Here is a 13,256-nt window from a genome sequence, read left to right as displayed (position 1 = left end):
TTAACTTAAAAAAACGTGTTGCTGTATCCCAGATAATATGATTGGCTTCCCCTGGATGAAGATCTTCCCAACAATAAACTGGGAAATATCAGTTTTTCACTTTCACTGATTCCACTAACCATTTCATGACAGACACAGTGTTGGGCCTTAACCATTTCCTGACAGACTCAGTGTTAGGCCTTAACCATTTCATGACAGACACAGTGTTAGGCCTTAACCATTTCACGACAGACACAGTGTTGGGTCTTAACCATTTCATGACAGACACAGTGTTGGGCCTTAACCATTTCATGATAGACACAGTGTTGGGCCTTAACCATTTCATGACAGACACAGTGTTAGGCCTTAACCATTTCATGACAGACACAGTGTTGGGCCTTAACCATTTCATGACTACACTGCATAGGACTTGCGATTCTTCCACAATGAGCAAAGTATAACATTGCCTTGTTAAAAAAACAAAACACAGACACCCACTCAGAATATAAGAGTTGAATAATAATATAGACTGATACACTGCAAAGGTTTTCATGTTATTTTTTAAAGTACAGAATATTTTCCAGTCAGAGTCTTCGCTCACGAGGAAATATGAAGATTTCCTGACTGAAACATGAGCTGTGTCATGTGAGGCTGCTACTTCCTGGTTTGTGTCCCACTGGCTGATGTGCAGGAGAGAGAGAGGAATCTCTGTGTCTCTGTGAAAGGTAAGATTTTACTGCAATTTATATATTTGTGTGTGTGAATATTAAACCTGTACCTGGCATATTATCTTGTTGTGTGACTGCCAGAAACTCAGCTTAAAACACAGCTCCCCTTGGGCCTGGCCCTGCACTGACACATTGTCTCCGAACTACAGACCAGATCACTATTTGTTGTGTCGCTGAGGCTGCTGGGACAGTGCGGCGGTGTTGCATGAGGAATACTAATAGTTGGGCAAATAGAAGTGACTGGGCGTGGAGTTTGCTGAGTAAAAAAGCAGAAAGAAAACAAAATGTCGGAGAAAGAGAAAGTGAAAGTATGTGAGGGAATCATTTCCCTTATTAGGACTGGGTGGTGGTGGCTGCCGCTGCCTGCACCGGACACAGTGAGTCTCTCTGTCACACATGGGAAACTTGTGCCCGTCTAGAACAGTGGATTTGCCCCAATTAGGGGAAGGTAGCAAACGAAAGGCAAGATGGAGACAGTGGGACAAAATGGTGGCAGTAGAGAAAAACGTGAACAATAGAACAAGATGACAGCAGTAATGGGACCCAATGACCCGCCTAGGAAAGCAGGGACTTGAGGGTGCTAGGAGAGGGCCACTCCCGCACCCTTTTTGGTAAGGCCCGCTGTGATTGGCTGGCCATTTCCCGGGGTATTGGAGAGGAGGCTGAGCTACGGTTAGTACTCACCATTCGGTTCCAGGTCGCGGAAGCAGCAGGACGCAGCATCTCGCCCACCCTCCCCATCAGATGTGTGTGTTTATTGTCGCAGTTGGCAGAGGGTACCTTGACAAGGACCCCCAGGGGAAGTGAAAATGGGGTATTTCACAGCAAGTGGAATTAGCCTGGTAGTCCGGGTCCTCATGGGAAGGTAGGCAGACCGGTTTAGGGCCCGGGAAAATTGAGCAGGAACCTACCATGGCTCTTGCGGCACAGTCACCCCTCTTCCCCCCCCACCCCCTCTTTTCCCGGGGGGGGGGGCAATAATAATAATATAAAGGTGTTAAAAGGTTTGTTATACAAACGTTTTGTTATAAGTTTATAAAAATGTTATACATGTTAAGTGTTATGATCACTTTGTTTAATAAACAACTGCGGCCATCTCTTTCCAAACCAGTGGTGTGTGTGTTATCCTTGGGTTAGGAGGCATGCGGTTGGGTCTAAGGGGAGGGGCGCAGACTCGACGCTGCACCTCTCATGGTTTTACTTCAATTGGGAAATCTTTGGTCTTTAGTTGTTGTTGATGCACAACTCCCTGCATTCCCCAAACTGATGAAAGGGTAAGATTTTTGGGATTCAAATAATCTCCCTCACAAGGAGCAAAGTGGAGTGGCTTCAGTATCCCTGTCTGTCCTGTTTAGCTCGAGAAATAACAAAAAAAAACATGGAATATAAAACTAGGGATGCACGAAATCCAGGATTCGGTTTGGGATTTAGCCAGGATTCGGCCTTTTTCAGCGGGATTCCGGCAAATCATTCTGCCCGTCCTGAACCAAATCCTAATTTGCATATGGGGAGGGAAATCATGTGACGTTTTTGTCACAAAACAAGGAAGTAAAAAATGTTTTCCACTTCCCACACCTAATTTGCATATGCAAATTGGGGTCTGGATTCGTCCAAATCTTTTCGTGAAGGATTCGAGGGTTCGGCCGAATCCAAAATGGTGGATTTGGTGCATCCCTAAATAAAACAATAATATGGTTTACTGCCTCGTTAACTTTTATGGAAGTAGCTGTACTGTTCTATGCAACCGTTATACGTTCAACCTTGCCCATAGATAACAGTGGCCACTAAGGCTATGGACACACATGCTGATGGCTATGACTAAAGATGTGACTATTATCCTGTTTTACCCTTCTCCTCTTCTTTTATTCGAATAGGTGGATCAACCAAGGATTCCAGGAAAAGGCAAAATTTAATCGCCAGTCGCTGGGGGGAGGGGGTTGGTACTGGGGGATCGCTATATAAAGTTGGACCCTCTGAAAACTGCAGGGGAGAAAGACCTCTCTTTATCTGTCTCTTCCAGGTAATATATATATGTATAAATATAATAAATATAAATATCCCATCTCAAACAGTATTAAAGAATAAGTAAACCTTAAAAATTAGTCAATGTAAAATGAATGAGGGTACCACTCTAAGCACTTTTGCAATGTACATTCATTATTTATTTATTTTTAATTCCAAGATTCCAGGGCTGTCCAACTGGCGGCCTGCGAACCTCCCCCCCTGTGTGCCAACAACATGAAAGTCTGCCTGCTGTGTTTGCTTACCATGTATAAATTTTAAAAGTTATCACTACAGAGATTAACTGGCCCCTGCGTTGTTTAATCAAATTCAGACTGTAATCCCCTGTATTGTTCCCACATGTATCCCCCCTGAATTGTTCACACTTATGACACCCTAAATTCCTGTACTGTTTGTGGTGTTTATACAAATGGCCTGTAGATGTCACTGTGCTCAAGACTTATACTGTGCATACTTACTATACAGCTTGTGGTGTTAGAGTTGCTTCATGTTGTGTAATGCCTGCATGAGCCTGCTAATAAAGCACTGTTATATCAGCTACCAAAACACTGTTCACACCTGAGACCCAGACTGAAACTGCCCACATTGTTCACCTGTTCACACTAATGGGGCACCAGCACTGTGTCACTGTATGTAGCACATCTTAGAGTGGTCCTGATAGGTTTTCCTGTCTCCTGCTCTGTTCTGCCTTCCCTATGCTCCCTGTGTGTGTGTCATAATCTTTGCCTGTCCTACTCTGCCTGTTTGTGACATACTCTGCCTTCCCTATGCTTCCTTTGTGTGCCATACTCTGCCTGTGTGTGCCATACTCTGCCTGTGTGTGACATACTCTGCCTGTGTGTGACATACTCTGCCTGTGTGTGACATACTCTGCCTGTGTTTGACATACTCTGCCTGTGTGTAACATAATCTGCCTGTGTGTGACATACTCTGCCTGTGTGTGACATACTCTGCCTGTGTGTGACATACTCTGTCTGTGTGTGACATAATCTGCCTGTGTGTGACATACTCTGCCTGTGTGTGACATACTCTGCCTGTGTGTGACATACTCTGCCTGTGTGTGACATACTCTGCCTGTGTGTGACATACTCTGCCTGTGTGTGACATACTCTGCCTGTGTGTGACATAATCTGCCTGTGTGTGACATACTCTGCCTGTGTGTGACATACTCTGACTGTGTGTGACATAATCTGCCTGTGTGTGACATAATCTGCCTGTGTGTGACATACTCTGCCTGTGTGTGACATACTCTGCCTGTGTGTGACATACTCTGTCTGTGTGTGACATACTCTGCCTAAGTGTGCCATACTCTGCCTGTGGAACATAAGCCTGGTATTTGTTTTGGGGGTTTGTTAGCATTTGAAAATTATTGTTAGGGGCCCCTAAGGTGTTTAATCATGTGCTGGGAGGGGAGGTGTATTGAGTTATCCACAGGGGAGGAGGCATATGGATTTAAGGTTAGGTCTTAAAGGAACAGTTCAATGTAAAAATAAAAACTGGCTAAATAGATAGGTTGTGTAAAATAAAAAAATGTTTCTAATATAGTTAGTTAGCCAAAAATGTATCTATAAAGGCTGGAGTGAGCTGATATCTAACAAAATAGAACAGAACACTACTTCCTGCTTTTCAGCTCTCTAACTCTGAGTTAGTCAGTGACTATAAGGGGGGCCACATGGGACATAATTGTTCAGTGAGTTTGTAATTGATCCTCAGCATTCAGCTCAGATTCAAAAGCAACAGTTATGACCCATGTGGCCCCCCATCATGTCATTGACTGGTCACTGCCTGGTAACCAATCAGTGGAAACCAAGAGAGCTGAAAAGCAGGAAGCAGTGTTCTGTTATGTTAGACATCCAGTCACTCCAGCCTTTATACATTACATTTTTGGCTAATTAATTATGTTAGAAACATTTTTTCATACAGCCTATCTATTTACCCATATTTATTTTTCTACTGAATTGTTCCTTTAATATGACAAATGATATATCCCTGGAGTGAGCACCAATCATTTTGTCTTTTGGTGTGCTAACACCAGTGGCGTAACTAGACCCCTAAGGGCCCTGGTACAGAAATTTCCAACTTGCCCCCCCAAAGGGATTGTTCACCTAGGAGTTAACTTTTAGTATGATATAGAGATTGATATTCTGAGACTATTTGCAATTGTTTTTTATTTTATTTTATTTGTGGTTTTTGAGTTATTTAGCTTTTTCTAAGGATATTAGAAGTCACTGAGGGGTTGTTCTGTGACCGTATAAAGACACAAGTCTGCAGGCTGAGTTATACAGGGATCTCTGAGTATCACTCATGTATTATAAGGGATAATGTACCCCCTACTGTAAATGATAAGGATATTAGAAGTCACTGAGGGGTTGTTCTGTGACCATATAAAGGCACAAGGCTGCAGGCTGAGTTATACAGGGAACTCTGAGTATCACTCATGTATTATAAGGGATAATGTACCCCCTACTGTAAATGATAAGGATATTAGAAGTCACTGAAGTGACCATTGTGCTTAGCACAGGGGAATACCTATGCTGCCATAGTTTTATGGTATATCTCTGTACAGACTATGAGCAAACTTAGGGGACTGTTCCTGCTGAATTGTGCTTAGTACAGGGGAATACCTATGCTGCCATAGTTTTATGGGATCTCTCTGTACAGACTATGAGCAAATGTTGGGGGGGCTGTTCCTGCTGAATTGTGCTTAGTACAAGGGAATACATATGCTGCCATAGTTGTATGGGATCACTATGTACAGGCTATGAGCAAACTTAGGGGCTGTTCCTGCTGAATATAGACCATGCCCACTTTGGTAGAAATATTAAATATATTGATAGCTAAACATTTCTTTTAGCTGCACAAATCTCATAATTCTGAGAAAAAAAGACACTGATGCAATTTAATTAATTATTAAAACATTAAATAAAATAAATACAATTGCAGTCCCATGTATAATACCCCAGAACTAAAAGTAGGATGAACACAGTAAGAATTTCATGTTTAATACCCCCAGAACTCATAGTAGAATGATACAGTGGCAATTCCATGAAAAAATAACCCCAGAAATCACATAAGGATGGCACACTGTCAATTCCATGTACAAATGGTGGTGGGTGGAGAGGAGGAACCTGCAGCAGTAGCACCACTGTCTGCCATCCATCCTACCTGCCTGTTAAGAGTCCTGGACAATATGAATGAATACTGGCGCCCTTTTCCCCTGTTGCAGATGGCTGAAATTTGTCAACCTCCCTGCACACTCTCTCAAACCCCCCCCCCCCACACTCTCAACCCCCCTGCACACTCTCAAACCCCCCGAACACTCTCAACCCCCCTGCACACTCTCTCAAACCCCCCCACACTTTCAACCCCCCCCTGAAAACTCTCAACCCCCCTGCACACTCTCTCAAACCCCCCCACACACTCACCCCCTGAACACTCTCAACCCCCCTGCACACTCTCTCAAACCACCCTTGCACACTGTCAAACCCCCCACACTCTCTCAAACCCCCCATACACTCTCTCAACCAATCCTGCACACTCTCAACCCTCCCTGAACACTCTGAACCCCCTGCACACTCTCAACCCCCCATACACTCTCTCAAACCCCCCTGCACACTCTCTCTCAAACCCCCCACTCTTTCAAACCCGCCCTGCACACTCTCTAAACCCCCTCACACTCTTAAACCCCCTCCCCATTCTCTCAAACCTCCCACACCACTCTCTCAAAACACACACTCTCGAACCCCCACCCCCTCAATCTGCCACAATTTTTATCTATAAAGCCAGCCAGGGTCGGACTGGGCCGGCTCCGGTGGGTCCCGGCCCAGATCCGCACCCTGCTTTTCTGCCTTGCGCAAAAGAAGCGGTTTACACACTAACACGCATGCGCGTCGGGTAGGATAACGGACAGGAGCCGATTAGCGAGCGTTCCCTGGGGTCGGGAGGGGCGCCCTGAGGCAGAAGCCTCGGTGGGTCCGGGCCACCACCCTGAAACCAGCAGAAGTGCGAGCTGCCGGGGGGCCCTGAGGGGGTGCGGGCCCTGGCCCAATAGCACCCCCTGCTCCCCCGGTAGTTACGCCACTGGCTAACACCATTAACGTGTACACGGTCTTGTGGTAACATGGGTGTGGTTTAAAAGCAGGGAGTGGTCAACACTGGCTTCCATTATCGGCCCTCCACTATGTAGGCCAGAAAATTTCCAGCCCTTGGTACCACAGAAGTTGGACAGCACTGTAGCAAGGGATACATATAGTGTTAATGTGAATGAATTTTGTTACAACAGCGCCACCTGCTGGTCAGTTTCCCACCAGTCTGACCAGCAAGTAGTCAAGGAAGTTGTCAGGAGAAAGAAAGAGGCTGATGTTCTTCTGCTTAGGAAAGATGTGAGAAAGGTTTCTAATTTTATTCCTAAGCAGAAGAACATCAGCCTCTTTCTTTCTCCTGACAACTTCCTTGACTACTTGCTGGTCAGACTGGTGGGAAACTGACCAGCAGGTGGCGCTGTTGGAACAAAATTCATTCATATTAACAGTACATGTATCCCTTAATATCTTGGAATTAAAAAGAAATAAATAATGAATGTACATTTGCAAAAGTGCTTAGAACAGCCCCTCGTCAATTTTACATTCACTTATTTTTAAGGTTTACTTATCCTTTAAGGCCAATAATAGCTACTGATTCAGCCTCTAAGTGACAGGGAAAGTGCCGGCCTGATTAATATCCAGCCAAGGTATTAAGCAGATTTAATCACAAGCTGAAGTTGTATTTGTGGCATGGCAGCCGAGCGATTGGATCAGCCCTATTTGACTCATTGTGTAGGAGGCAGCTTGGGCAAAGACCTTGAAAAATAATATTGAACATGGAATTCTTAAGATTTTACAGGCCTCATAGACTAGGTGGGTGCTATGTGGGGACAGGGAGCAGTGCAACGAACCTAAAGAAATCTGTATAACTGTATATTGCTTATAGGATCCACACACAAGGTTGTGCAGTCGGGGAGTTGACCCCTTTTATTATGCTACCAAAAGTATCAACAATTTGGGGTGGAAAACCCTCCCTTCATCAGGATACAATTTCAAGTATACAAGCCCTTTTAAACCCAACAAAACCCGCCTTCATCGTCCATTATGCAATCCAGAAAGTGTATTTGTGCGGATCCGTTTCCAAACGATTGCTGTTGCTAAGGGACCCTGCCGGGCCAATGGATTCATTGCACCTAGTCAGGCCACCCACACACATTAAAAGGGTGGTTCACATTTAAGGGTCTGGCCACACGGCAGATTCGGGGAGATTAGTCGCCAGGCGACAAATCTCCTCTTCTTTGCGGCGACTGATCTCCCCGATCTGCCTTCCGCTGGGCTAAAATGAAAATCGCCTGGGTGCAGGCACATGGAGCTCTTCGTTTTCCGAAGTCGCCCGAAGTTTCCTCGTGAGGCAATTACGGGCGACTTCGGAAAATGAAGCGTTCCGTGTGCCTGGCCCCAGGCAATTTATATTTTAGCAGGGGAAGGCAGATCGTGGAGATTAGTAGCTGCGAAGAAGAGGAGATTTGTCGCCTGGTGACTAATCTCCCCTAATCTGCCCTTGTGGCCAGACCCTAAAACTTTTAGTATGTTACAGAATCTTCGGATTCTCTTCAACTTTATTTAAAAGGTCCCTGCCCCAGCAGCCGAAAATCTACTACTCTATGAGGCTACAATTTTATGGTTACTAATAATTCATCCTCCTTTTCAGCCCTCTCTCAATCATATTCCAGTCTCTCATTCAAATCAGTGCCTGGTTGCTAAGGTAAATTGGACCCTCGCAACAAGATAGCTGCTAAATAAAAAGCTAAATAACTCAAAAAACACAAATAATAAAAAATGAAAACCAATTGCAAATTGTCTCAGAATATCCCTCTCTACATCATGGTTAAAGTTAATTTAAAGGTGAAAACAGGGTCAAGGAAACTTTTGACTTTACACCCACTATTAACCAATATAGATATGCTAAACCCATATATGATTTAAAGGAGAAGGAAAGGCTAAAGCTAAGTAAGATTTATCAGAAAGGTCTATATAAATACACCAGTAACCCCTCAAAGTAATACTGCTCTGAGTCCTCTGTCAAAAGAAACAGCACATTTCTTTCCTTCTATTGTGTACTCATGGGCTTCTGTATCAGACTAACTGTTTTCAGCTTAAACCTCCAGGGCTAGGGCTTGAGCATGCTCAGTTTGCTCCTCCTCCCTGCTCTAATCTGAGCCCAGAGCTATGAGTGAGCAGGAAGTGATGTCACACCAAGCTAATACGGCAGCTGCTATCCTAAACAAACAGAGAGCTTCTAGCGTTGTTTACTCAGGTATGGTAAAGCATTCTATAGAATAAATAATGTTATAGCTTGCACTATTGTGGCTAATCTGGTGACAATAAACTGCTTCAGTACCTATCCTTCTCCTTTAATGCTCATATGGCAACGTGTCTTAGCATTTTGCCAACTTCAGTAATGATGTAGTATCAGTGAGGTCTACTGTGAACTGCTGCTATAAATAAATACAGTTATGTATTAATATTATATTACTAATACTTCCCCAAATGTATACACCAATGAACTTTACACATGTTGATGCTTATGTTGTTTTTATAGGCTCATCTGTGGCATCGTCACATGAGAAGAGAAAATGGACGAATTTCGTGGAAAAGTTATCACTGATGGTCAGTAAAAATGCAGTTTTATTCAACGTTCGGGGGTATCGCTTAAAGCCAAACTTACCTTCTTTGCATAAAACATGTGTGAATATAGCACACCCAACCATCTCCAAAATATGACTTCTTTAATATGCATTATGACTGGGTTGTTTCCCCACCCTGATGGATTGTGGGCGCCATGTTTAAGAAGGTTTGACCTCCACTTTAGGTTGACAGGGCATAATTGCGTTAGCATAATCTCTGAAGCCTTTCTGATGTGCCAGCCCCTTGCTATGCAGAGCTTTGCATGCTCAATGCTGAAAGCAAGACAAATGGGGCCTTCAGGAGTGGGAACTAACATAATCCTGGTATGAAAAAAACAAATACAATTTACAGTTCAGAGGTTGAGAGGCAGCAGACTAAAAGAAGTGTAGGGACACAAGGTGTTAATTTCCCCTACTTTCCAGGAAGTCCCAGACATATAACCCTTTTCTTTAGGAGAGGGACATTTTTCCAGCTGACCTACATATACTTGGGCAAATTTACTAAAGGGCGAATTTTCACCAGCGAAGGCTTTGCCAGGCGAAAATTCGCTACCACTACGGAAATTCCCTAAAGAGTGTAACTACGATTTAATGGGCGGAGTGGGCGTATGACAATAGCGTAATTTCGTCAGTTTTGCGCTAACGTACTTTTGTCGGGAAAATTCGCTAGCGTAGTTTCACTAGCATCCAATTGCATTTTTGGGTATATAAAGAGCAGCTGGAGAATTTACTTTTGGTGATGCTACTGAACTTTTTGGAAGACATGTGACTTTTGCCATTTTTTCTCTATATGTCCAAGGCACCAAGAGGATATATAAAATATATATATCATTAAAAGATAAATATGTCAAATTGAAAAGGCACAAGCTTTTTTTTTCCACCAGGATATGACAACATTTTTATAGAGGATGTGATGTCAGTGACAGAACAGTGTGGAAGATGTAGCTTTATCTTATCAGTTCGCCTGGTCTAAGCTGGCGAAGGAAACTCTGGCGAAAGAGGTGACGTTCTGTAAAATTCTCACTTTAGTGAATTTGAGGAGTAGCCACTGTTCGGCAGAGCAAAAATGCGGCTTCGATAGGGCGTAAAACTGCCCGCGATGGTCTCTTTGCTAGGAAATACCCGTCTACGCCTTCTAGTAAATTGATGATTTCCCTGCCGATGACATTTTTGGCAAATTTTTGCTAGTGACGCCTACTTTGCCCTTTAGTAAATCTGCCCCACTGTGTCTGTTTATATAAAAGGTAAAGGTGAACATGCAGTGTCGGACTGGCCCACAGGGATACCAGGAAAACTCCCAGGGGCCCAGGTGTCAGTTGCTAAACATTTGGACTATTTCATGGTCATTCCCGATTTCTATGAGAAAAAAAGGCTAAATAGATGGAATAATTGATCATAGTATGTGAAGAAAAGAGACTAGGAGAATAGAGGTTTAGTGAGGAGAGGATGAAAATAGTAGTGAGAGTGGACCCCTAGTCTGAAGTTTTTTGGTGGGCCCCTAATCTAAGGTTTTTTTGGTGGGCCCCTGGTGTCCCAGTCCGACACTGTGAACATGGTTCTTTCTCTTTGGACTCATCTAGTACCAGAAGTGGATGTGCTTGGAAGCCTGGAGAGTAAAGGCCCCCATACTCAGGCCAATAAAAGCTGCCGACAGACCGAGTCGGCAGCTTATCAGCCCGTGTGTGGGGCCCTCCGATCGATATCTGGCCAAAAGTTGATTGGATGTTGATCAGGCAGGATAAAAAATCCCTTCGGATAGCGACCGCATCTGTTCGTTGATGCGGCCCCACGATCCGACCGTCTGTATTGCCTCCATTCTGATCTGATCGTTGGGCCCTAGGGCCTACGATCGGATCAGCCCGATATCGCCAACCTCAATGTGGGCATATCGGGGAGAGTTCTGCTCATTTGGCGACATCTCCCTGTGTATGGCCAGCTTTAGGCACCAGTATCAGGCTTGGGACCCTAAGGAGATCAGCATCCTTAATGAAGTTGGGGAACAGAAACCCCATGAATGAAATGAAGATAGTGGATAGCAGTTTCTGGTGTTGAAGACTTGTGAGAGTTGTGAAACAGTTTGTTAAGAGCAGTATTGGGCTCCTCTGAGTAGTAGAAGTGTAGAGTTAGTACTCCAATGCAACACCCAGCTAAAGCTGGCCATACACGGGCCGATAGAAGCTGCAGACAGACAGACTGAGTCAGCTTATTGGTCCATGTATGGGGCCCTCCGACTGGCTTCCCCGATCGATATCCAGCCAAAAGTCGCCAGATGGGCGGGGCTAAGAATCCCGTTGGATCGCGGACCACATCTGTTAGTTGCGTCAACGGTAATGCCATTATTGACACCAAAAGCATTTGTACTCTACAAATAATCTCTCCATATGTGTCCTGCAACTTATGTGTATTATAAAAATACTGGGCACCATTTTATTACCCATATGCCATATGTTTTTAATTTTAATTCTGTTAAATTCTGTTGCCCCATTGTGACACTGGATCTCATTCCTGAGAGTGAGAGGTTCTTTCTTTTTCAATTGTGCCCCTAGAGATACAAGTTGACAGTGGCTGTTTATTGTATACTCTAGGCCCACACAGCAGTTTATCTTCTATATTTCATTAGCTTGCAGGCTAGGTGGTTATTGAATTAGCACTTTATGTGTCATGTTCTCCTCCTCTTTTTAAGTCTAACCTATTATTAATGTCCCTGTTTTTTAGCTGATCTCACTGAGTTCCGGAACCAGTTAGCTCAGTATGAAGACAGCCAGTTGGGCACATTCTATAAGTATTTCTGGGAGGACCTGCTCTATATTCTTGAGTCTTTGGACACTCTGAGTATCCTGAGGGAGCTGAATTTCAGAAATCCCATCTCTCTGGAGGTAAGCCATGCTCCTACTGCATTCATTCCTTGCAAAATTTCCTTAGCCAATATTTCACGTTTCTATATGCAGTAATAAATCTATGCTGCCATAGTTTTATGGGATCTCTCTGTACAGACTATGAGCAAACTTAGGGACTGTTCCTGCTGAATTGTGCTTAGTACAGGGAATACCTATGCTGCCATAGTTTTATGGGATCTCTCTGTACAGACTATGAGCAAACTTAGGGGACTGTTCCTGCTGAATTGTGCTTAGTACAGGGAATACCTATACTGCCATAGTTTTATGGGATCTCTCTGTACAGACTATGAGCAAACTTAGGGGACTGTTCCTGCTGAATTGTGCTTAGTACAGGGGATACCTATGCTGCCATAGTTTTATGGGATCTCTCTGTACGGACTATGAGTAAACTTAGGGACTGTTCCTGCTGAATTGTGCTTAGTACAGGGGATACCTATGCTGCCATAGGTTTATGGAATCTCTCCGTACAGACTATGAGCAAACTTAGGGGCTGTTCCTGCTGAATTGTGCTTAGTACAGGGGATACCTATGCTGCCATAGTTTTATGGGATCTCTCTGTACAGACTATGAGCAAACTTAGGGGACTGTTCCTGCTGAATTGTGCTTAGTACAGGGGATACCTATGCTGCCATAGGTTTATGGGATCTCTCTGTACAGACTATGAGTAAACTTAGGGACTGTTCCTGCTGAATTGTGCTTAGTACAGGGAATACCTATGCCACCATATTTTATGAATCTGTACACACTAGGAGCAGAATTAAGGGCCTGTATCTGCTAGACTGCGCTTAGTAAGGGGAATATATATTATATACTGTTCAACCCAACCCTTACAGATTTACTGACCGACAAATAAAATATGCAACATCATCATTTGGATGATATGACAACAGCTTTACTGTAATATTTCAATGCCCATAATAC

At 43.9% G+C, this 13,256-nt stretch overlaps 1 protein-coding gene across 3 annotated transcripts in view; it reads left to right on the top strand.

The window, feature by feature from the left end:
- Positions 1-599: 599 nt before the first annotated feature.
- The window catches only part of LOC108700384 (NACHT, LRR and PYD domains-containing protein 12), a 26,752-nt gene continuing 14,095 nt past the window's right edge, over positions 600-13,256 (top strand). The window contains exons 1-4 of one of the 3 annotated variants that reach the window (XM_018233519.2): positions 600-704; positions 2,582-2,727; positions 9,354-9,421; positions 12,154-12,314. In XM_018233519.2, coding sequence (XP_018089008.1) covers positions 9,388-9,421; positions 12,154-12,314 — 195 coding nt within the window. In that variant the 5' untranslated portion in view covers positions 600-704; positions 2,582-2,727; positions 9,354-9,387. Of the gene's footprint in view, positions 705-1,408; positions 1,573-2,581; positions 2,728-9,020; positions 9,069-9,353; positions 9,422-12,153; positions 12,315-13,256 lie in introns of those variants that run through there. The other 2 variants (XM_041574518.1, XM_041574519.1) reach the window with 2 other exon arrangements.

The sequence above is a fragment of the Xenopus laevis genome, chromosome 8S (assembly GCF_017654675.1).
Source record: "Xenopus laevis strain J_2021 chromosome 8S, Xenopus_laevis_v10.1, whole genome shotgun sequence".
Lineage (NCBI taxonomy): Eukaryota > Metazoa > Chordata > Amphibia > Anura > Pipidae > Xenopus > Xenopus laevis.
Note: the sequence above shows the minus strand (reverse complement) of the source record. Positions and strands in the feature narration are given on the sequence as shown.